The sequence below is a fragment of the Gracilinanus agilis genome, chromosome 2 (assembly GCF_016433145.1).
Source record: "Gracilinanus agilis isolate LMUSP501 chromosome 2, AgileGrace, whole genome shotgun sequence".
NCBI lineage: Eukaryota > Metazoa > Chordata > Mammalia > Didelphimorphia > Didelphidae > Gracilinanus > Gracilinanus agilis.
In genome coordinates, this window is record NC_058131.1 from 153,584,206 (window position 1) to 153,608,043 (window position 23,838).

The window sequence follows — 23,838 nt, forward strand, 5'->3', positions numbered from 1 at the left end:
GAATTATGCAAATAACTAGAACATCCATAACCTCTGACCCAGAGATTCCACTGTAGGGTATATACCCCAAGGAGGGACAATAACAAAAAAGTAAGGTCCCATATATTAACAAAAATATTTGTAGGAATTTTTTTTAAACCCATAATACCTTCTGCCTTCAAATCAATACTGTATATTGGTTCCAAGGCAGAAGAGTGGGTATGGGCTAGATAATGAGGATTAAGTGACTTGTCCAGGGTCACACAGATAGAAAGTATCTGTGGCCACATTTGAACCCAGAACCTACAAGTCAACAGTGTCACTTTTTTCATATATTGGTTTTGATGAACTGTTTTTCTTCTTTTTTATTCTTTATTATAAGTAATTGCTCTCTATTAAGGGAAGGGGAGGTGATATATTGAGAAATACAGGTGATATTAAAATAAACATAATTAACAAAATGTGATTTAATTAAAATGTAAAATAAACCAATATAATATAATGGCAAAAAAGAAAAAATGTTATGGAAGTCCAAGAAATGAAAAGAGTAAATATTCAAAAATCATTTCAAGTCTCTAGGACTAGAAAAAAAAATCTCGGGAATAAAAAAATTTAAAAACATTTGCAAGTTTTTTTCAATAGTCTTTAAGAAATCATGGTAAATAATAGGTAGTCAGAAAACTAGAGACAGACATCCTAATCTTAAAGGAAAAAGATGTATCCCAGGAGCTACAGATTGGTGAATGATGTCAATCTGGCAAAAATTTATTCAGCGTTTGCAAACATAAGAGCAATATCAGGGACCTAGTAAGGATTCACTAAGAAAAGTTATGTCAAACCTCATTTTTAAGAATAAATTATTAAATCGGTGTAGAAACCATGTATTCTGACTTCAGCAAGGCAATTAGAGAAATATAGGCTAGACAACAGTAGGTAGTAGTTAGGTGAATTAGGCTCTGGTTGAACAATTTAGCTTTCACAAAATGACTGATGAATTAATAGTAACTTTGAGAGACACTACAAGTCAAATGTCCCAGAAAGTTTTGTCCTTGTCCTTGTCCTATTTGACATTTTTAATTAATGACTTGACAGAGAAGTCCTGTTTATCAACTATAGACAATATAGACAATACAAAGCTAGTGATAATTAATGTCAATTGGTATTCAAAAAGTCCTAGGTTAGAATGAGATAGTGTGGTACAAGAGAAAGAGCAAAGGCTTTAAGAGAATCTGAGTTCACAGGAAAACATTGTACATAGTAACAGCAATATTGTAGAGCAATCACATGTGATAGACTTTGCTACCAAAAGGAATACAATTCTGGGGGACTTATGAAAAAGAATGTTATCCATCTCCAAAGAACTGTTGGAGTAAGAATGCAGATAGAAGCATATGATTGATTTATCGCTTGCTTATTTGGGTATGTTTTGGGATTTTGGTTTTATAAGATTATTCACTTTTTTTAAAATTCAATTTGAGATAAATTTAAGGTGCTGTATTTGAGAGTTTAAAAAAAGCCAACAACCAATTATTTGAAATATAGTATTCTAAAGAATCATCTTAAATTAATATGAAGAAAACCTGGAGCTTTTAGCTGAAAAACTAAAGCAATCCAAGATCACACTTAGAGAAGCATAGTATTCCAGATCAAGGAAGATGAGTCACATTGAACCCTTTCATTCAAGTAAAAACACATAATACATTGAGTTTTATGTTCAGGTAAAGAGACAATTAAAGGAACCATTGGAAGAGAGGTAACCAGTATGGTGAAGGGTCTAAATAACATTACAAGAGTAACTATCCAGGTAAGAAAAAGGGAATTTATGATAGCAATCTTCAACTATCTGAAAGGCTGTCATAAAGAAAACTATATTTTATTCAGTATTGTTCCAGAGAACAAGACAACTTACTAGACAATAAAAAGAAACAGATTTGGATTTAGTAAGCATTTTTGAGCAATTACTGTCATTGAACAATTGAATTAGTGGCTTCAAAAAGTTCAAAGCTCCCTTTTCAGTGTAAATACAGTTTAAAGCACCTGTTTAAGACATTATAGGAGACATCCCTACTTTGGAAATAAAGATAAATTATAAAAACTGGGATTATTTCACTTTCCCTCTTAAGGTATTTTTTGCCATTCTTTTATGAAACTTGAAGAAATCAAAGCAGGGAATGAGCCTTGATGGAGCTGTCCTAAAGAACTACTGACATAACTGATGTCCCTCCTAAGCCACAGAACTAGTTCTTCACAAGGTCCTAACAGAGGACAAAAGTCTTAAGAGTCCAAAGTAAATAACCCCACAGTAGGTGGGAAAGGCAGCTACATGTCTCAGTGGATAGAGCCAGGCCTGCAGTCCAGAGGACCTAGGTTCAAATTTAGTTTCAGAGACTCCCTAGTTGTGCCCCTTGGCAAGACACAACCCTATTTTGCCTAGCCATTACCCTTCTGTCATAAGTTACTGAGAGAAAAAGGGTTTAAAAAAAAAACTGAGGGGGATGGGTGTGGGGAGAAGCTTTTAAGTCAGATCTGGGTTCAAATCCTAGCTCTATTACCTCTGACCCCAGGCATGTTACGTAAGCCTTTCTACACCTCAGTTTCCCCACTTCTAGTAAGAGATTAAATGTATAATAATCTTCAAGGTTTCTTCTGACTAAATATAAGCATGAATTCTAAGCCTACTTTTCTTTTCATTCATGTCTTTGATCTTCAAAGGCATTGTAGAGATTGAAGGAAAGCCTTTACATAAAGTATATACCTAATCCATTAAGAATCAGAGATTTAATGTTAAATTCATTAAAATATAAACAAAGGCACACAATAGTGCTTAATAGTGGTTGAAGTTTTAAAAAATAAGCATTATGATTAATGGGATGAAGAGAAGATCCAGATTCCCAAATAAAATAGCAGTTCCAAATTTCACCAATTGGTGTTATAATTTACCCAACCTATAGTATCTTTAAAAAAAATAATAATAAAAAGCAAACTATCTGAAACCTAACTTAGTACATTCTTTCAATCCTTAAATCCTATGGCAAAATTCAATCTCTTTTCTTTCTAACCATGGTAAACCATTTTCCAAATAAGCTTGCCCTTAAGTCCTTAGACTCTTTCTCAACAGTCTTAAACCTCTCATTACTTTTGCTCTGAGAACAGTACCCTTTGCCAATTTACAAAAAAATTGACCATCATTTCTTCCGCAACAGTATATCTTTAAGAAAAGTCACAGCAATTGTCAAGACAGAGACGTAGAAGAAATGGGTGATTCCTTTTTGGTTGCCAAGCCAGGTGACCAAAAGGGAGGGATTAGAATTCAAGCATAAAGCTCTACTCTGAGTATAAACCAATAAATACTGAAAAAGAACAAGCTATTTTTGTTCCCACACCCAAACTTGGAAAATAAAGGGCTGTGCCTTTGCATCAAGCAAAAACAGTCCTCTTTTCAGTTATGACCATGAAGGAAAAGATAGTTCCAACACTGAAAACAGTTCCCCCACCACCACTCCTCCGAAGACAAACACTTTCATACCAATCTGTATGTTTATTCACTTCTGATAAAAATGCCAGTTATTAGTGAAATTATTACAAACCCAAAAGTAACTACTACACTGACATAACCCAGTGCCACAAGACAGAACATGGAATCATACAGAGCATCCTAAGTACCCTAAGCACCTTTAGAGTTGCTCTCTTTATAAACATAGTACCTCCTGTGGGTAATGAAAACTAATGAAACCCAATGACTGTTCCCTGATTTCATCACATCCTGAAATCATGAAAGAAGAATCAATGAAAAGCTTGGGCTCCTCAGTGTACCTCTGTCATATCGTCTGAACAGAAGCCAAGAAAGGTGTTGGTGGGATCACTACCTTGGCACAAGCCCCAATAGATGATAAGAATACCATAGGATGACTGAAGTTACGCTTAGGGTTAGATCTCTTCTCCTCTGAGAGAAATAGGATGTGGGTGGTGAGGGTGGCAAAGAGAAGTTTCCCACCTAAATCTTAGTGACAGGGAGACTTCAAAATCCCCCACCACATTCCAGACTAGTTTTATCCCAGTAACTGAGACCACCCTTATTATTACTGCTCTATAAATGAGAACATAGCTAAGTCTGGAGACTGTACACTTGCCTTCGGCAGAATCCTTCCACAGCCAATATAGCCAATGTACCTGTCCAGAGTAAGGCACTCTAGTCACAATCAAAACCTATTAAATTCAGTTAAGATCATTCATCCACACTCTGCTGATTCCGTTAGCCTTCAAGTTGGATCTTTCCCTGGCCATAGCGGTTAATATATCTGGCCAGAGCAAAACATTTCAGCAAAATTCAAGTCAAGTATACAAGAGCTAATAGTATTTCAATGCAACAAGTAAAAAGATTGGTAATGGGAAAGGGTTTTGTCAAACTTCACTGATTTAGGAAAAATAGGGGAATGAACTTCTCTTTAGTTTTATTCCTCCTCTGGCTTCAATGCTAGGCAAAATGTTCAGATGAACAGCAGCTCAGCCAGCATTTCTTATGATGGCAACTATGGTTATGGCGAAGTTTCTCATTCTAATATCTTACCTTGGTTTATGGTTGGGACCCCTATGGGAAGAGAATTATTTCCCCTTCTCTGTGTATTCTCTTCCCAACTGGGAACAGAGAACAAGTCCCTAGAGAATGTCTCCATGTGATTTTATGTCTGAGCTTCACTACAAGAAGAGGGGCTAAACAAACCTTATGAATTTCCAAAAATGAGACCGACTTAAATCAAACCAAGATGGTTGACAAGTTTGGCATTTTCTTTGCAGTGAGGTTAAAAGGCAATCTTTTGTAGCTAGACTAAGGAGGAATCCTCAAAGCTATTAACTGTGTGATTCCCTATTCCACTTTCTCCGTATAACAGAAAATAAAAATTAAACTTAATTCATATTTTAAGTAACTTGCCATACCATCATCTTGCCTGATCCTGCCCGAATACTGTTAATGTATTATTCTAAAAGGTCTTCTTTTAAGGATAGACCTATGTAGGGGAGGATATGATGAGTAAAAAGATTTAATTCAAACCAAGGAGGACAGCAAATGTATTGAGTGGACTTAAAAGTGGAATCTCAGAGAGAAAAATAACACTTTCTGGGTGGAATAAGGGCATTTCTTGGCACAGCTTTCATGTTGTTCCTAAATAGACAAAGATCAAGAAAGGCACTTGGGCCACATAGGACTGTTTCATTTATGTCATCACATACAAAGACCTACTGCCAAGAGATTTCAATACCCCATTTCCCCCCCAAAATTGATGAAAAACCCAAACAGTCTTGTTTGTGGAGTCTTCAGCAAGTGAAGTCATTGCAGAATGGATGGCACAGAGTAAAATCCAAGCATGAGGAAAATGCTCCAAGGGGGAAAATGGAAGTGTTCTCATCCTTACAGAAGTATAGAAATAACGAATTTAAAATTCTTTGGCCAGGAACACAACAGCTTCCCAGGAGAGATGTCGTCTTCTCAAATGCTCTGAAAAAAGGATGTCAAAAGCACTGAAAGATTCAGGGCCAGATGAATTAGACTCCAGTAATCAAACTATCTTTGTGAGTAAAGCAGACCTCTTCAAATATACCTGGCTTTTCCCTGTTTTGCAACAGGAGTTAAAGGTCCAAAGCAGGCATGAAAGAACTTCTCTCCCACCCCTCCCCCCCAACCTAATTCCCTTTAAGCATATTCAATGCGAGCAGGGCCACAGCTGCCCTCACTCTTTCGATCTGGGGTCTGAGTGGCTGTTTTGGCTTCACTGCCAACATCTAAGGGTTTGGTTGAGATATAGTCCTTCACTTTGATCTCCATGTTCTTGGCTTTTAGGGTGGCCATATGCAGCTTCTCCAGAAAATCTGGCATGCCTATAGGAGAAAGAGGAGATGTCTCTCAGTGACATATTAAAGTTTAGAGGAACTGATTAAGAACAAGAATTCATCCTCTCCTGAGATCATACTCTGATAGTTAACTTATGAAGCACTGTAGAGAACAGGTTTCCTGTACCCATCAAAAAAATGTCTTCCCTGGGCAGACCCAGAAACAAGGACACAGTTCTTCCTGGTCTTGAAAGCTTAAGGCAGGGATGCTCAGCGCTAGCCATATCTCTAAATTTGGAAAGGTACCAATTAATAAAATTTCATCTCTACCTACATTACTTTCCATCTCTTTCCCCTACCCAAGAGAGATTAGAAAAGCTACTTGTTGACAGTAGAAAAGAAATTACATGAGCAAACAATCTGAAATAGAAGAAATTAGAAACAAGACTTCTTAAAACACTTCTCTGAACAAAAAGTTGACTTCAGTTTTTTAAATCAAAATCTTTTCATTATTTAATGAAAATATTTTCTTTCCAAGATTCTGATCAGTGTAGTTTTAAGTTCATTTCTAAGTCATTAAAGATTTAATTCTCAACAGTCTTTGATGTTCCAAGGAAAAACAAGAATATTCTTGATGTTCAGGTATACGACCTATAACATGCCCAACCCAGATTACATTTCCAGCTATAATACTCACCACTAGAGACCATCCAGCTGACGCAGTAACGAGGAAAAACAGTTTGGGGGTTATCACTGTATGTCAGCAAATAGTCAAAGCCATTCTGAAAAGGACAACAGGCAAGATGAAGGATTTTGTGTCACTCATCATTCCAAAGAGTGACCAGGTTCTGTTTCTAGAAAGTATTTCAGTCATAGATACTTATTTCCAATAGTCAATGCTGGCAGCTTATATGAAAGCTTAAGTCTTGCCATAATAAGAGAATGTGTACCGGGCAACTGTTAAGTAGAGCACTTTGTTAGGCAAGGTGGTACCAATGCTTAAAGGGAAAAAATGATGACTTATTTTTTAGCTTCTTTTTAAAAACAGCCTGCATAATGCTAGATATATATCAAAGAAATCAGAGAAAGGTCACATAGGTACTAAAATATGAATTATAGCATTTTTTATGGAAGCAAAGAACTAGAAACAAAATAGGTACCTAACAATCAGAGGACGGCTAAAGTACAATGGTACTTGAATATAACAGAATACTACTGTATTTTAAGAAACAATAAATATGAAGAATTCTGAGAAATATGGGGAAGTTTTTAATGAAGTAAACAGAACTAAGAAAACAATGAATTGTTTTTGTTTTTAAGTTTTAGAAAAGGATGGTTATTTATGTAATGACCCTTCACCTTGATCCTTTGGGAAAATGGGGAACCATGGGAATGGAACCTTGAATATAACATCAGGTTTTTTTTAAATATACTTTTAATTTTTTAAAAACTTTCCCTCTTTATGCTTTATTATAAGTGATATAAAAATAGGAGCTATGAATAAGAATTTATTTTTAGAAAGGGAGAATTATGATCCCATGTTTAATGAAATATAGTAAGACTATTATTACTATTTCCCCCCCTGGGTTATCACTTATTTTATTATTTTTGAGACAAGATAAGAAAACTGGCTTCAAAGTCAGGAAGACAAAGGAAGAATTAAAGTGCCCCCTCTGACAGGGATGTGATTATGAGCAAGTCATTTAAGTTCTCACTGCTCTAGGCCTGTGATGGTGAACCTACGGCACACCTACCAAAGATGGCACAGAGACCTCTCTGTGGGCACAAGAAGGCCCCCAGGGCTAGGAGTCTGGCCCCACCCCCAATGCAGGGGTAGGTGGGGCATGGCACACAGTCCCTAAAAAGTTCCAAAAGGGTTGCCCATCACTGCTCTAGGCTATTCTAAGTTCTAGAGAAAAGTACCAACTTAACATTGGTAGGGAGAGTTTCCTTACCGTTATTTGAAAGTTATGGTGATATTAATTAAAAATTGTTTAAACCAGGAGGACATCAGGAACTTGCTAGTTATCTGACCCTAGGCAACTCATTTAACCCCAATTGCTTAGCCCTTGCCACTCTTCTGCCTTGGAGCTGATAATCAATATCGATTCTAAAACAGAAGGCAAAGAGTTTTATTTAAAAAACAACTAGGTAGAGGGGCAGCTAAGTAGCCCAGTGGCTAGAGTGCCCAGCCTAGAATTGGGGGGACTTGGGTCCAACTCTGACCTCAGACACTTCCTAGCTGTGTGATCCCAGGCAAGTTACTCAACTGTGACTGCGTAGCCCCTACTGCTCTCCTTTGCCTTAGAAATAAGAAAGAAAAGATTTAAGGGAAAAATTTTTTGTTTAAATCATCCATCTTTAGTAAACATCCCTTCTTCTTCCAAAGGTGTTTTCACACATGCTCAGGCCTCCCCCATCTTAAAATAAAAACAAGATAATTCTACCTCTATTATTCTTTCTAGGTACCAGCCACTCTCATTTTCTTTTCCAATTGAAATTCTCAAAGGTATCTATGGCCATTGCTTTAACTTTCTTACCAACCATTAACATCTTAATTCTCTGCAATCTGTTCTCTGTACTCACCATTCTACTGAGAAAAAAAGTTTCCAGTCACTTCCTTTTCACTAAATTCAGTGGGTTTTATTTCTCAGTTCTTTCACCTCAACTTCTAGGTCATTTGATAATGATTACTCTCTATTCATTCTTGAACTTTCCTCTTTTACTAATTTCCATATAATTATGCTTTCCTGATTCTTTTTATATATTTTGCTGGCCCCCTTTTCCTTCTTTTTACCATCTGTGGACATTCTCCAAAGCTCATGTCTTAGCCATCTGCTCAGTCTCAAAATTTGTTTCTTCAAATAAGTGTTCTACTCTCAAGCTTTCCTTTCCTTTCAAACTACCCTTTTTATACAGATCCCTCCCTCCTCAAAAACAATGGATTTTCCAAATGACTACCTATAATTTAGAGTTATACTGCCTATTCTCTTCAAAGTTAAACCTACTTGGAATGTCCCATCATTACCGCAAGAGTTCAACAAGTCCACAACCAAACTTTTTTTTCCTCAAAACTAGTTTCCCTCTTCCAATATCCAAGGAGTTAGTAACACAACTATTATTCTAATCCCACAGAATAGGAACTTTAATCATCCTTTTCTTTTCTTTCAACCCTGCTATGTCACTACAATCTAATTTATTCTCTTTTTTAAATTAAACCCATGCCTTCCATCTTAAAGCCAACTCTAAGACAGAAGAATGGCAAGGGCTAGGCAACTGGGGATAAGTGACTTGTCCAGGATCATACATATAGGAAGTGTCTGAGGCCAGTTTCGAATCCAAATTTGGCATTCATATCCACCTTACTACCTATCTGCTCCTCTATTTGTTCTATTCTTTTTTTTCTTTTTTCTCAAACTTTTTTCTGTCTTAGAATTAGATATTAATTATCAGTTTCAAGCCAAAAGAGTGGTAAGGTGGGGGCAGCTGGGTGGCTCAGTGGATAGAGAGCCAGGCCTAGAGACGAGAGGTCTAGGTTCAAATCTGGCCTCAGACACTTCCCAGCTGTGTAACCCTGGGCAAGTCACTTGACTCCCATTGCTTAGCCCTTACCACTCTTCTGCCTTGGAGCCAATACACAGTATAGACTCCAAGATGGAAGGTAGGGGTTTTTATAAAAAAAGAGTGGTATGGGATAGGCAATACTGGAGTTGTGACTTGTGGGTGACACAGCTAAAAAGTGTCTGAATCCAGATTTGAACCCCAGATCTGCCAATTCCAGGACTGGCTTTCTATCCACTGAGCCACCTGGCTGCCTCATACCCATTTATTTTTGTGAAATGTCTCTGGGTATATCCCTTCCAGTAAGTACTACCTAGTTCCTACTACCACAGTCCAGGTCTTGATCATAATACTAGTATAACAGTTACCTACTTTGTCTTTCTCCCTGACTAATTCATCCTCTTATCAGCCAAGGCATTTTTATTATGTCATTCCCTTGCTCAAGAGCTTACAATGGCTTCCTACTGAATCATATCCAAATTCTCTGCTTTATTTTTAAACTTGACTCCACTCTATCCAATCAATTTTATTTCCCATTACTACCCTCTGTTCCAAACAGAACAGCTTTCTCAATATCCCTTTCTATTAACGCATTCTCACTCCCGCTACGTCATTGCTCATAATGTTGCCTCTATCTGGGATTCTGTCTTTTTCTTCTCTATTTACTCAAAACCCTGCCCTCCAACCCCCTAATTTTTCTAGGTCTGGCTTCTACTTCCATGAAGCTTTTCCCTGTTTCAACAGAACACATGCAAATATATTTGTCCCTCAAATAAAAAAATAAATATTCCTGAGTCTACGATGTCCAAGGCACTATATTTTTCAATAATTGTACATGCACTATTCTTATCACTCTGACTAGAATGTAATATCCTTGTAGGAAGGACTAAGACATATCTTTTATATCCATACAGTGTTTTATTTATATAATAGGTACTTGGATATTTGGTTTACTTTAAGGTATGTAACTAATCAATTTTGCAAGTAGCACATTAGAATACTCCCACTTCCTATTCTTTGCAAGAAAGAGTCAAGCCTTAGATTATTTTTCATTGGGGGAAAGAGGGGAAAGGCATGTGCAGTTTTGGCTTCATAAAATGAATTTTAAAACTTTCTCAGACTTTATTCCAAGGTAAGAGTTGTTAAGAAGCATACTTCAAATAGAGAATGAAATGTTCATTTTTATAGTTTCCATAGAAGGGATAGAATGATGGAAACTTAACATGAATAACTACTCAGATAGGCTCCTCTTGAAGATAAAACAATAGACTGAAATAATATTCCCAAAAGTTATTCATACATCTTTAAAACTAAGTAGTAAAAGGAAGAAATTAGAATCACAGAAAAGAAAAATAACATTCCAGGTACTCAGCTAAGTTAACAAAGCTGTCCAAAAGCAAGTAGAGATAATTATATTTTGCTTACAGAGAAGAACAGCTTTTGGAAAGTACTCTATAGTAACTAGAGAAAGGAAGTAGCCAATGAACCATCTACTTAGCCATTAGTATGACAGTGCCTAACAATCTGTAACCTGGACTCGGAAAAATTTAGTTACTAATCACCACTGCGGCCTCTTTCACCAATGCCATCCTGCTATGTAATTGCAACTCATCCCCACCCTGAGGTCTCAACTATCCAGAATTTCTTGGCTGAAAGAAAGCTCACCTCATCAAATGATTTGTGGGGACGGATAACCATTTGGGACTCATATGACCGGACACGAACAAATTCAGGAGATTCTGGTACATTAGGATGTTCCACGGCACTATAAGGGAGAAGACAAGATAAATGATGACCCTAGAGATAAAAGAATAACCCCAGATATCACTTGTCTTGGCGTGTCTACCTTAAAACAATATTAAGCTTTCTGAGGCTAATGATTCAGGGGGAACAAAAAGCTCAAAAAAAAAAAATTTTTTTTTTGGGTATTCATCTTGTGATCCTATGATTTAATTGGTTTAGGGTATTCCCAGGAGGTAAATCTCCTTTACCAATTCAGATCTGCACTTCCTCAGAGGACTCTGTCTTAATGAGTTTCCTAAGGTACCAAGACAATAAGTAACTTGCCCAGGATCACAAAGTCAAGATATGTGAAAGGGGGAAGTATTCCTGCCTCCAAAATTTCCTGTCACTCCCTTGAACCCCAATTTCTCTTTTGGTAATCAATTGGAAGGTATCATTCTAAAGAAATTTATCTTTTTGGAACTTATCACTGGAAACCTTCTTTCCCTTTAAATCATCTTTGACATTTGTAGCTCAGAATTCATTGAGGAGAGTATTAAGTATTCCAAAGATATTTAAATGGATCTATTAACAGAAGTGAAGATTTTGACCAAAATCATTATTTGCCCCACTCCCAACTATACGCACCGTGATACCAATACCATCACATTGTTTTCTTGATCCACACTGTACCTTCGGACATATACATAATCCCTTGAGTACATTGGATACTAAAGAAACAGAGAGAGAATTAGGTGTCTGTATCAGATATATCTGATGGAAGTAAACATCAATGAAAAGAAAAGTACTCACAGGAAAATGAGTTACCCAGTGAAGAACTTCAGAACCACTTAGCACATCCCTCTCGATGACTTCCAGTTTGATGACGAGAGCATCCCACTTCTTCCTATACTCTGTATCCAGCTGTAGAGAGACCAGAGATCCCAGGTTCAAATCTGACCCATAACTTCATACTTGAGTGACTCTGGGCAAGTCATTTAACTCCCACTGCCTAGTCTTTATTGCACTTCTGCCTTTTAATAGATACTTAATATTAATTCTAAGATGGAAGACATGGGTTTAAAAAAACATATGGAGACTAGGAAATCTCAAAAGTTATGGAAAGCTCTATCAAAAAATCCCTCAAATTTCAGCCATTAGAAAACAGAACACTGAGCATTAGCTTCTGTTTTTATTAGTTAAAAGACAGCTAAGTTAAAAAAAAAAAGTTAAGCGACTATCAAGGAGAAGTTACAACATACTTTACAGGAAAATGGGAGCATTGAAAGACTTATTTTTGTCATACATATGGCACAAAATATTTTTATGGAAAATTGTCAGATCTGTTCAACCTAATCCAAACACTAGAACTTAAAAGGCAAATCTTAACTAATTCCAAAACACTCTGCTGCCTTTCATAGCTACCTCTCATGAGGTAAAGTGGAGAACTTAGAGGGGGAAAAGGGAAACCACTTCAGATAACAGGCTCTGAATTGTATGGTCCATTAAGCAGGATCTGGCTAAATAGCATTTAATTCTGATACTGCACATAACACCCAGGTAATCTAGCAATATTTTGTGAAAATAAACTAAAAACTAAGGACTAAAGCCAATTAAGAGGAAAACAAAGGTTAAAGAATGACTTAAGCTGAATACTTGCCCCACAAAGAAAAGTCAAGTGTCTCAACCCATCCAACTTGCCAGAAAACAAAAAAGATCAAAAAATAAAAATCTTGCTTTGGCTCAGATCCCATTAAAATGAACTTGCTAAGGAATTAACAAAATTCTTTGGCTATATTAAACATGTTGTATTTTATCTATTTAGGAAGCCATTTGCTGGAACTTAAAAAAATACTATATTACAATTATAATGATTATCACAATGTAAAATACTTCTGTAATATTTCATACTAAAACCAAAAACCTACTTGTCCATTCTCTCAGTTGATATTCAGAGTCAACTGATTTGAAAAAAGAGAAAATCATACTATATCCACTTAACAGATGAGGAAACTGAAGCACAAAGAAGTTATAAAATGGGCTAAATTCATAGTGTATTGAAGCGTAAATGGCCAACTTGACAGCCAATACTAATACGATTTCTTTGGACAGGAAAATTTCCTTGATAAAGATTTTCCCCCCTATCAATGATACTAATTAGACTCATTAGGTCTAAACTTTGAGGGGAAAAAGTTGACTCACCTGAACATTGAAGAATTGTCTGGGTGTCACATCAGTATATGTTCCAAAAACTAAAAGGAAAATAGGTGTGTCACTACAATTGTTAATCGGCTTCTAATTCAACTGTGATTAAATTACAGATGTATCACTGAGTATTCATATAAAGACAATAAAGAAATCACACTGAAGCAGAGAAAGAAACATATTTTATAATCTTAAGACTGACAATAGTCAAGCCTAGAATATGAAAAAAAAAAAAAAAAGGGACAGGCAGACCAAAATGGAAGTCAGTCAGAATAAAGTAGTGTGGGAGGAACAAAGGAAAGGGAACCAAATGACAATGCCAGAGATCTGTCCTTCTAGCCAACAATGGCATGTCAAATGTCTTAAGCCAGAAATGAGGATTCACCTCTGTATTGGTATAGATGAGTACCACTGATCAGGCGCCTCCAAAGTTTGAAGTGTTTCTTGTCCATTACCATTTCCCATGGCTGGTCTTTGGTGACTTTATCACTTGTTTCTTCTGTTTGGGGTTTCAATTCGGGGGGGTGGCACTCAACGCCACTGCTTCTGAATACACTAGATATTTCCTCTATTCTTTTCATCTCATCAATAGATCTGAGAAAAGAGAAAGATGAGAACCTGTAAAATCTTATGATCACTGTCATTAGCCAAAAGAAATTTTAATTAATAAAAAAAAAACACAATACAAGAGGGTAAAAAATCCTCCTCATTCTGAGAAACATACTTTCAAATCCCAGAAAAGAGTAAGATTTTAATCTGGGGTTTGGTAGTTATTTAGACCCTGAAAATATCATTACGAATTAATAAGAAACCAAAAAATGGGTAGCGAGACACAAAAAAGGATGCTAAATGAAGCAAATAATTAAACGAATTGTGAATAACAACAAATTACAGCAAGTTAATAAACCTAAGCTGAATTCATTTTTTTCCCTCCCTTTTTCTGGCACATGAACTAAACCAAAAATACTTTATAAAAAAAATAATAAACTACCAAAACCTAGCAAATACAACTCAGAAATGAAAATTATTTTTCAAGCTACTGAACTGATTAAAAGAAAAATATGCAAATATTGGAGGGGATGTGGTGAAATTGGGACATTAATGCATTGCTGGTGGAGTTGTTAATTGATCCAACCATTCTGGGTGGCAATTTGGAACTATGCCCAAAAGGCTTTAAAAGACTATCTGCCTTTTGATCCAGCCATAGCACTGCTTGGATTATACCCCAAAGAGATAATAAGGAAAAAGACTTGTACAAAAATATTTATAGCCGCCCTCTTTGTGGCTGCAAAAAATTGGAAAATGAGAGAATGTCCTTCGATTGGGGAATGGCTGAACAAATTGTGGTATCTATTGGTGATGGAATACTACTGTGCCCAAAGGAATAAAGAACTGGAGGAATTTCATGTGAGCTGGCATGACCTCCAGGAATTGATGCAGAGTGAAAGGAGCAGAACCAGGAGAACATTATACAGAGGCTGATACACTGTGGTACAATCGAACATAACGGACTTCTCTACTAGCAGCAATGCAAGAATCCAGAGCAAGGCTGAGGGACTTATGAGAAAGAAAACTAGCCACATTCAGAGGAAAAACTGTGGAAGGAAAAACACAGAGGAAAAACAACTGCTTGAACACATGGGCTGATGGGGGTATTATTGGGGATGAAGACACTAAATGATAACTCTAGTCCAACTATCAATAATATGGAATTAGGTCTTAATGATACATGTAAAACCCAGTGGAATTGTGCATCGGCTAAGGAAGGTTAGGGGGATTTGGGGAGAGGAAAAGAACATGAAACATGTTAACTATGGGAAAATATTCAAAAGAAAAAAATATAAAAAAGAAAAAAGAATATGCTCTCAGAAATTAGTTGGAATTTGAATCCATGTACTAAATGAAAAGTCAAAGCATATAAGATTTGCTGAAATTAAAGGAAACTACAACACTCTAAAATACTCAAAAAGTAAAAAAAAAAATCAAAAAGATAATACAATAAGCAACTCTATGTATAAACACTAAGCACTAATATAGTGTCTATTTAACACTAACAGCAAACATTTATAATGCTTTAAAATTTGCAAAGTGCTTTGCATATATTATAAGTCATTAGTTCCTCACAACAACCTTAAGAGATAGCAATTATTAACATTCCCATCTTACAGAAGTTAAAAGAAGTTAAGTGATTTGGCCAGGGTCACATATCTAATAAGTATCTAAGGCAGTATTTGAACTCCAGTCTTCCTGAGTCCTAACAATTCTATCCACTTTGCTGCCTGGCTGTTCCAACAGTAGCCAGTCCAGTGCTCAATAAAATTACTAAAATAGAAGAAATTGGAAATTCTAAGGAGTTATCTATAACACAATAAAGTTCAGAAATGCAGTATTAACGATGAAGTTCATTTCACATAAGTGATTATTTCCAGAACTAGAAGGAATAGGAAAGATTTCAGATTATAAACATCAAATCCGTACTCTTGGACATTTGTGCTAAGTATTATTTTTTTTCTTTCTTCCTTATTTTTTTAAAGCTTTACCTTCTGTCTTAAAATCAACACTAAGATTCAGTTCCAAGGTAAAAGAGCAGTAAAGACTAGGCAAATGGGGTAAAGTGACTTGCCCAGGGTTATACAGTTAGGAAGTATCTGAGGCCACAATTGAACTCAAGACCTCCTGTCTCCACGCCTGGCTCTCTATTCACTATGTCACCAGCTGCCCCACTGCTAAGTATTCTTAAGTGGGCTTCTGACATAACATAGATTTCCAATTAGTCTGAGTAGAGCAGTAATAAAAAGCTATCTTTCCTTCCTTACCAAAACTTGTGTGACCATTCTACAAGTTTTTCAAAAGAACTAAAAAGTCATCTACCTTATCTGTGGAAAATTCAGTTCTACTATCTCTCAAAAAAAAAAATAAAAAGAAGATTCTTTTCTTTTATTCTACTTTGCCCACTCAATTCCTGGCCAGGGCCTTGGATAAGCCAGCCACAGAACATCAAGTTCCCTAGACACAGTGATGACAAACAGTTTACATACACAATACAGTGTTTCTCCTTATCTAGTCCAAGATGAAAATAAGCACAGCTTGAGAGTTTACAGTGGCCCTGAATCTGAATACCACTAACAGAACAAGGAATTATAATTCATATCCATCATGTCCTATCCTTTAAGGAGAAGGATGATGTCAATAGGTAAATGTAGTTTGGAACCAAGACACTAGAGTTCCTTAGAAATTTGCTAATAGATATGATCAGATGGCTTATTTTCTGAAATTAACTGCAAGCAAAAAGTCTCTGGGACGTAGTTTCAACCATGATACAAAATCTATAAGCTTCAATAATTCAACTGAATCAAATGTTTTCTAGGAGAAGTTTAAAGAACATTTTTACTTTTGAATATGAACTTAATATATTTATATGTAGGTTTCATTTTTTAAAAGTACCACCCAAAAAAATTCCCAACAACCAAAACCAACCTTATCACCTAACAATTATCCCAATGTCTCATCCTTATTAAACATATTAACCCCATTTTTCCAATGAGGAAACTAGAGATTCAGAGATACTAAGTTAGTTGTTTTAGTTAGAACAGAGGGAATTAACCAACAGGAATTTATTAAACTTTGTACATTCATTTCTGGGTCAATCTGAGATTGTACAAGGAGTCAGAGATTCAAGAGATAACTGTGACAAGTGAGCTTCACTTTAATTTCTTTCAAAATACCAAAGCAGATTATTCAAGAAATGGCTAAGGAATATCTTGAAAAAAAAAAAAAAAAGAATGTGAATAAAGAAACACAAGGTATAAGAGAAAGAGTGCTTGACTTGAAGAGTGGAACCTGCCCCTTGAGTTTACCTGCTATGAGACCATGGGCAACTCATTTAACATTTCTGGATCTATTTCCTCATTTGGAAAAATGAATGGAATTAATATCTATATCATCTCTAACCCACAAGGTTACTTTAAGAGTCAAATGAGGTTATGTTATATACACTTTGAAAACCTTAAAATGCTACACATTATTACTATTATTAATTATAAAGAACCAGCATGACTTCATCAAGAACAGGTAATGCCAGATTAATAACTTCATTTCCTTTGTAACAGTGTCAGTCAGTTAATAAGTATTTACTGTTCCTACCAAGTACAGGCACTGTGCTAAACCCTAGAGTCAGGCCTGAAAAGAGGTAAGACAGATGTTGCTATTAAGGAGCTCACAATATGAGACAGAGAACAGAAACATCTAGCAGGGTCTCTGTCATGCAGGTTGGGTTAAATTTTCCCTAAAAAGTAGGGAAGCTGTCCCTAAAATGCAAATGGTCTAGAGAACTATGGCTTAAAGCACTGAGAAGACTTTCTAGTCACCAAGGGCAGTGATGCCAAACAAAAAATTTGTAGATCCTTGTGGGTTGCATATTAACTTAGCCATAAATTAGCATCATTTATGTTGCACTGTATTTTTATTGTGCTCAACATTTTCCATTTACTCTTTAATATGGGCTGTACTCCGGGAGTGCTGTCAATCAGCTTGTGGTGCTGACCCCCTTAATAAAACACTAGGAGGGGGGCAGCTGGGTAGCTCAGTGGATTGAGAGCCAGGTCTAGAAATGGGAGGTCCTAGGTTCAAATCTGATCTCAGACACTTCCCAGCTGTGTGATCCTGGGCAAGTCACTTGACCCCCATTGCCTACCCTTGCCACTCTTACACAGTATTGACTCCAAGACGGAAGGTAAGGGTTTAAAAAAAAAATAATAAAATAAAATAAAACACTAGGAGAAGCTGTGGCCCTCAGACTCAACAGATATCCCGCAGACAAACAAGTTAACACTGGCCCTTCTGACTAGATGTATTTCCATATAAAGAAGAGGCTACATCTGAACTGAACTAGTGCTATAATCTTACTTAAGTTTCCATGCTATTATTAAGTAAATATCTTTTTAAAGTGTTGGATGGTCTACTAAGGTCTCATTTCATTTCAATCCTGAGTCTGAATTGACCCAAAACAAGATTACTAAACTGGCAAATCAGGGGAATATTATGGGAACAATTCACCTAGATGCTAGAAGTATATGATCAAATTGTTCATGCTATTCTTGTGGAAAATTTAAGAGCTATCAACTGGATGATCATATGGCTCAAGGGATTAAGAACTGACTGAATAGCAAATCTCTAAAGGTAGCAGTAATGTTTCAAAATCAACCTGAAAGGTCTCTAATGTAGTACTTCAGAAATCTGTGCTTAGCATTATGCTTATGCCAATTTAATATTTTTATTAGTGACAGATTGCACAATTACCACTTAGGTTCAAAAAAGCAATTTTATAAGTATTACATGAGATTTGAAAACAGGTAGACAAGTGCTTTTTGAAAATGTTCTGGGGTGCACTTCCCTCCTTCCCTTTATTGGACTAGAAGTGGAATATTGCAGAGAAATTATTTTACTCAGTTGATGTGTCAATTAATTTTACTTTTTTCCTTTTTTTTTTGTTTTAAAGGATAACTCACTAGGTAGGAAAGAAGTGAAGGATATATTTGGAAATAAAAGTAATAAAAACAAAAACTATCAATTTAAAAAATGTTAAATAATCTGGTTTTTGGAAAAGTTATTCATGATAACATGTTATGTTAACGTGAAATGAGTTTTTGTTATTTTACATGAATGATCTTAAATAACTGTGCTAGTTTTAATATCTAGTACAAAAAATATTGAAAAATAAATGCTCTTTAGGGGTCCTTATATTTTTTAAAACTCTTACCTTCTGTCTTAGTATCCATTCTAAGACAGAAGAGTTTAAGGGCAAGATAACTGAGGTTAAGTGACTTACCTAGAGTCAAAAAGGCTAAATTTGAACCCAGGTCCTCCTGACTCCAGATCTGGTATTCTATCCATTGTGGTACTAGATGCCCCCTCTGAGTTAGCCTGGCAGCTGGTCCTCAATAATTTTTAAGAGTACAAAAGAGTTAAGACCAAAAAGTTTGAGAATTATTGATGCAGGAAAGCCAGGAGATAATGACCAGCATGGTGAAGTCTCATAATCATGATACATGAGGATTAATAAAAGAAAATAGGGATAAATTTAAGCCAGGGAAAAAAAGACAAAGATATATGATGACTAATTTTCATCAACATTTGAAGGGAACAGGAATATATGAATTTGTTAAGCTATATGGCAGAGGGCAACGGACTACCAGAAGGAAGGGATGGAGGTTACAGAGAAAAATCTAGGCTTGATGTAAGTAAAAACTTCCTAACAGCCAGAACTTTCTAAGAATAAAATGGACTATGCTTTGTGAGTCAATGGCATACAAACTGTTGATGAAAAGTTGATGAAAAGTTCCTTGACAAGTGGGTGCTAGAGCCCCTGCCTCCTTAGCAACCAGATACTAAAGACATGGAAAATTAAGTTCTTACCACCAAAGTCCTTAGCACTGTCAAATAGTTCAACATCAGAAATGGATTCAATTACCATAAAGACAAGGTCTTTACAACTAAATTGTAGATAAAATTTCTATATCTGGTCTTGTCATCCCCACTTCCCCCTCATTTTTGGAATTCAGGCTCCTTCATAGTAAGTAGGGCCTATCTTTTTTGGTTCTAGTTCCAACATTTTGCTTATAGGCAACATTTAAATAAATGTACTTTTTCATTCATTCATAGTGGATTCCTCCTTTTCATATCTTTTAAATGAAGACTAGAGGCCCATTTCTAAAGGATTTTGTTTGGGCTTCTTTTTCAAGAAGTTTGGACAAGATGGGTCTCTAAGATCTTTTGCAACTCCAAGATTATGACTTTGACCTATCTGGTTTCATATAATTTCCACCACAGCTTTCCAAACTATCATCATATTTGGTAATTCTTAGATAGTGACCTGAGACTTTAACTAAAGGCTTCCACACCATTAATTAGGGGCCAATTAATTTAGCTGCTCTATAGTAGAATGGGAGAAAAAAAAATCTCAGGTCAATTTTTACCTAATAATACTACAGAACAAATCCATCAGAAAGATAACTTGAACTGCTGGTCGAAGTAGTCACAGGAGCCTCTTACACAAAAGCAGCTTTAATCTCAAGGACAGAAGAAAGTCACTTTCTTCCTCACCAGTAAGCCAAAAGGATTTTATTTAAGTAAGGGCACTCTAATAAATATCATGCTGAAATATTCAAGTATTCAATTTCCTGAGTTAGGTTTGGAAATGGATAAAAAAAAAAAAAAGACAATATTCTCTATTACATTAACAATCTATAAATATATTTTCTTCTTGTATGAATTAAAGCAAGAGTCTAATGAAGCAGAGCTTCTTCCCATAACTATTCCACATACTGAATATATATATGTGTGTATATATATATTTCTTAATTTCCTTCCTCTCTCGCTGCTGGGTTTTTGTTTTTCACTTTTAAAAGTTATAAGTAAAAATGTTTTATTTTTCTGTAAGGGCACTAGACTCAAAGGTAACTAACTTTTTTGAAAGCCTAGCCAGCAACAAAAATAATCAAAATTTATTAAAAATATCGACCAAGAATCTTAGTGTACAAAGTTTTAGGGTAAGACTTAAGAGACCTGAGCTCTAAATCTTTGGTTCCAGCAATGACAAGTTCCTTCCTCTCTCAGATTCTCTTGATGCTGTTAAAATTAATAAGATAGTGTTAGAATTGTCCTTTAAACTCTCTAGAGGTAAGTACTTAGAATAAGAATTTAAAACCAAGTACTTAAACAAAAAAAAAACATGTATTCAATTAAAAATGCCTGCTGCATTATCATTGTTTAAAATGTCAATAACAGAAATGTGATTACCTTGAAATGTTATAACAAAATAGCTAGGGATTGTGATTTAGGAACCTCATAAAAAAATCTTGTCTTTCATTAGCAGAAAGTATACATCCCTCCAATTCTGTAGGAAACACATACAGTTCTTAGTGCAGTGGGTCATTATTTAAGCCAAGGCAAAAACATTCTGGGAAATAAAAATCCCTAGATTAGAAAATTCTAAGCTGGTTATGGCAATCTCTGCAAGTGCTTATTTCAAAGCAGATGGAAGGAATCAAGAAGTATTTAAGTATGAACAATAATCAACACAAAGCACAGAAATACTCAGGTTAAACTTAAAACATCAAAACTACAAGTTAACCATTGAACACAGTAACAGCAATATTGTGGAATGATCAACTATGATAGACTTACTACTCTTGACAATACAATTATCTCGGACTATTCTGAGAGATTCATGTCAAAGAATTCTCTCCCCCTCCAGAAAAAGCAACTGTTAAAGAGTGGGAATACAGCTCAAAGTATACACTTTTTCACTTTAATTTGTTTTTTTATTTAGGGGTTTTGGTTTTAGATGATTATTCTCTTACAAAAACTAACAATATGGAAATGTTTCGCGTGATAATACATGTATAACCCAGATGGAATTGCTTGCCAGCTCTGAGTAGGGGGAGGGAAGGAAGCCAATTTAGATCATATAACTTCAGAAAACTTACGTGGAAATTTGTTATTACATGTAACTGATAAAATAAAGTGTGAGAGCAACTGAAAAAGAAAACTAAGTTATCATTACAGAGACTTAGAATGGCACCTTACAACCAAATTCTTTATGAAAAATTTCATTCACATTTATTATCTTATCAAACTAACAATATTTTGGGAGTCTTCTGTTCTAAATCTACAGGACTGTAGCAAGAAGACAAAGTTTTAAGAGTATATATTTTTATATGCTTTTTACAAGAACCAATATTCATGAGGAATTCAATAAAGCACTTCCTAGATTTTAGTTTAGGCATTTAAAAAAACCACTTCAGGTAAGCCTTTATTAGCAGAAACAAATCCCAAAGCTGGTAAAAAAAATAAAGATTAGAGCCCAAAGGATACCCAAAACATGGTTTCACATTGTCCAAAGGGGAGGGGTTGATAAAATATTTATCCTGGTCACCAACTGGTCGGAATTCTGGCAAGATGAGCAATGAATGACTGCCACTTCATGTGTGTGTATATACACACACACACACCCCTAGTTACTTCTGGAAGAAGTATTTGCATTTTAAGCATTATCTCTAATTACAGAAATAAAAAATTACCAATTACAAGAATTTCAACAATCAACAAACACATGAAGTAGGCTTTGGGTAAGCCAATGTACTATTTTGTATCCCTGGAATCATAAACAGGCCTCAGAACAGTGAAGCATAAAGTGAAAAGAACACTAACAAGGATTCTTTCAGAAGGAAACTCATTCTGACTCTTTTTTTTCCATATAAAAAGAAAACTATTCTATTGCTTCCTTAAAAATTCCAGGTTTTTGTCTTGAAGTTTAGTTATTGTTTTTCCTTCAATTAAGCCTATTCTGAAGAGTAGATTATGTTAAAGTTTCCTGCACACACAAAAAAATCTTATTTCACTAGTCTTTGCACTATCATCACCCACCTTCCCCACAGGACAAATTTATGCCTCCTTGGAAGAATTCCTTCTTAACTTGGAAGAATGAACTTTTAGAATATGTAATTTTTAAAAAGGACTTTTTTGTCAAATGTCATTGTCACGGAGATTAGCAAATTGGTAAAGTACCAACTAAAAGGCAACAGAATTTTAAAATATATATCCATCCCTTTATGGGAGTTAACTAAAACCCACCAAAGTTCTCTTATAGAATATCCATTCAACAAACATCAAAAACTAAAATTGCAAATTAGAAACCAAATTCCTCACCTCTGTAACTCTTCTTCTTTGATCCTCTCCTCTTCCCACACAAAGATTCCAGTTAGAGCCGCCATCAGTTTACAGGCATTCCCGTGGTGGATATAAAACTTGCGCCAAAGTCTACTGAAGAGGCTCCAGCGCGTTCTCTCGGAGTAGATATTGCCGTAGAGCTGGCCGATCTGCTGAGCACGGCGGACCCTCAAGCTGGTGACATAGCTACACTGGTTAGCTAAAAGCGAGAGCAGGCTCTTATTCTGTCTGGGGCCTCTTTCAATTTCTTTCTGGAACCAACTTAGAAACTGCTGTACCCTGCCCTTGAGGGAGCTCACCTGACGCCCCCAGCCCAGATTCCCATCTGCAAGTCTGGCAAACCTTGCAGAGCTCACACAGTAGAAATAAACACTGGAGGGCGACCTCCTCTGCAGTGAGTGGAACATTCCTGCTAAGTCGGTCCAACCAGTCGGTCCCCCTCGACTCCCTCCCACGGAAAGGATTAGTCAAAGCTTGTGACTTACACAACAGGGACTCACCAGGAGCCTCTTTCTCAAACCAACAAGACTAGGGTTCCCCCTCACCTTCAGCATTTGACTTACAAAAAGTAAATGGAATTCTGGCTTCCAGGGGGAGAAAACCTAGTCCTCCTCTACACAATTGGGACAAAAAATATGCACCCAAATCACTGAGAAAGAAAGGAAGATCCCGGGAACAAACAGGTAACCTGGCAGATTCTCAATGGTTAAGGGTGGCAAAATAGTGGGCCAGTTTCTGCTACAGAAATACTGTGTCTGATGAACTTCTCAGCAGGATTGACTGGTTTCTTGGGTGGGAGGAAGCGTCCAGTGAAAC

At 36.1% G+C, this 23,838-nt stretch overlaps 1 protein-coding gene across 1 annotated transcript; it reads right to left on the reverse strand.

The window, feature by feature from the left end:
* Window positions 1–5,168: 5,168 nt before the first annotated feature.
* On the reverse strand, window positions 5,169–23,495 carry STARD7 (StAR related lipid transfer domain containing 7). The gene is made up of 8 exons (XM_044663460.1): window positions 23,002–23,495; window positions 13,679–13,887; window positions 13,291–13,340; window positions 11,902–12,012; window positions 11,737–11,819; window positions 11,032–11,131; window positions 6,503–6,587; window positions 5,169–5,853 (listed from the first exon to the last, which is right to left on the reverse strand). The coding sequence occupies exons 1-8, from the start codon at window positions 23,427–23,429 to the stop codon at window positions 5,669–5,671; spliced, it is 1,251 nt and encodes a 416-aa protein (XP_044519395.1). The 5' UTR covers window positions 23,430–23,495; the 3' UTR covers window positions 5,169–5,668.
* Window positions 23,496–23,838: the final 343 nt, after the last annotated feature.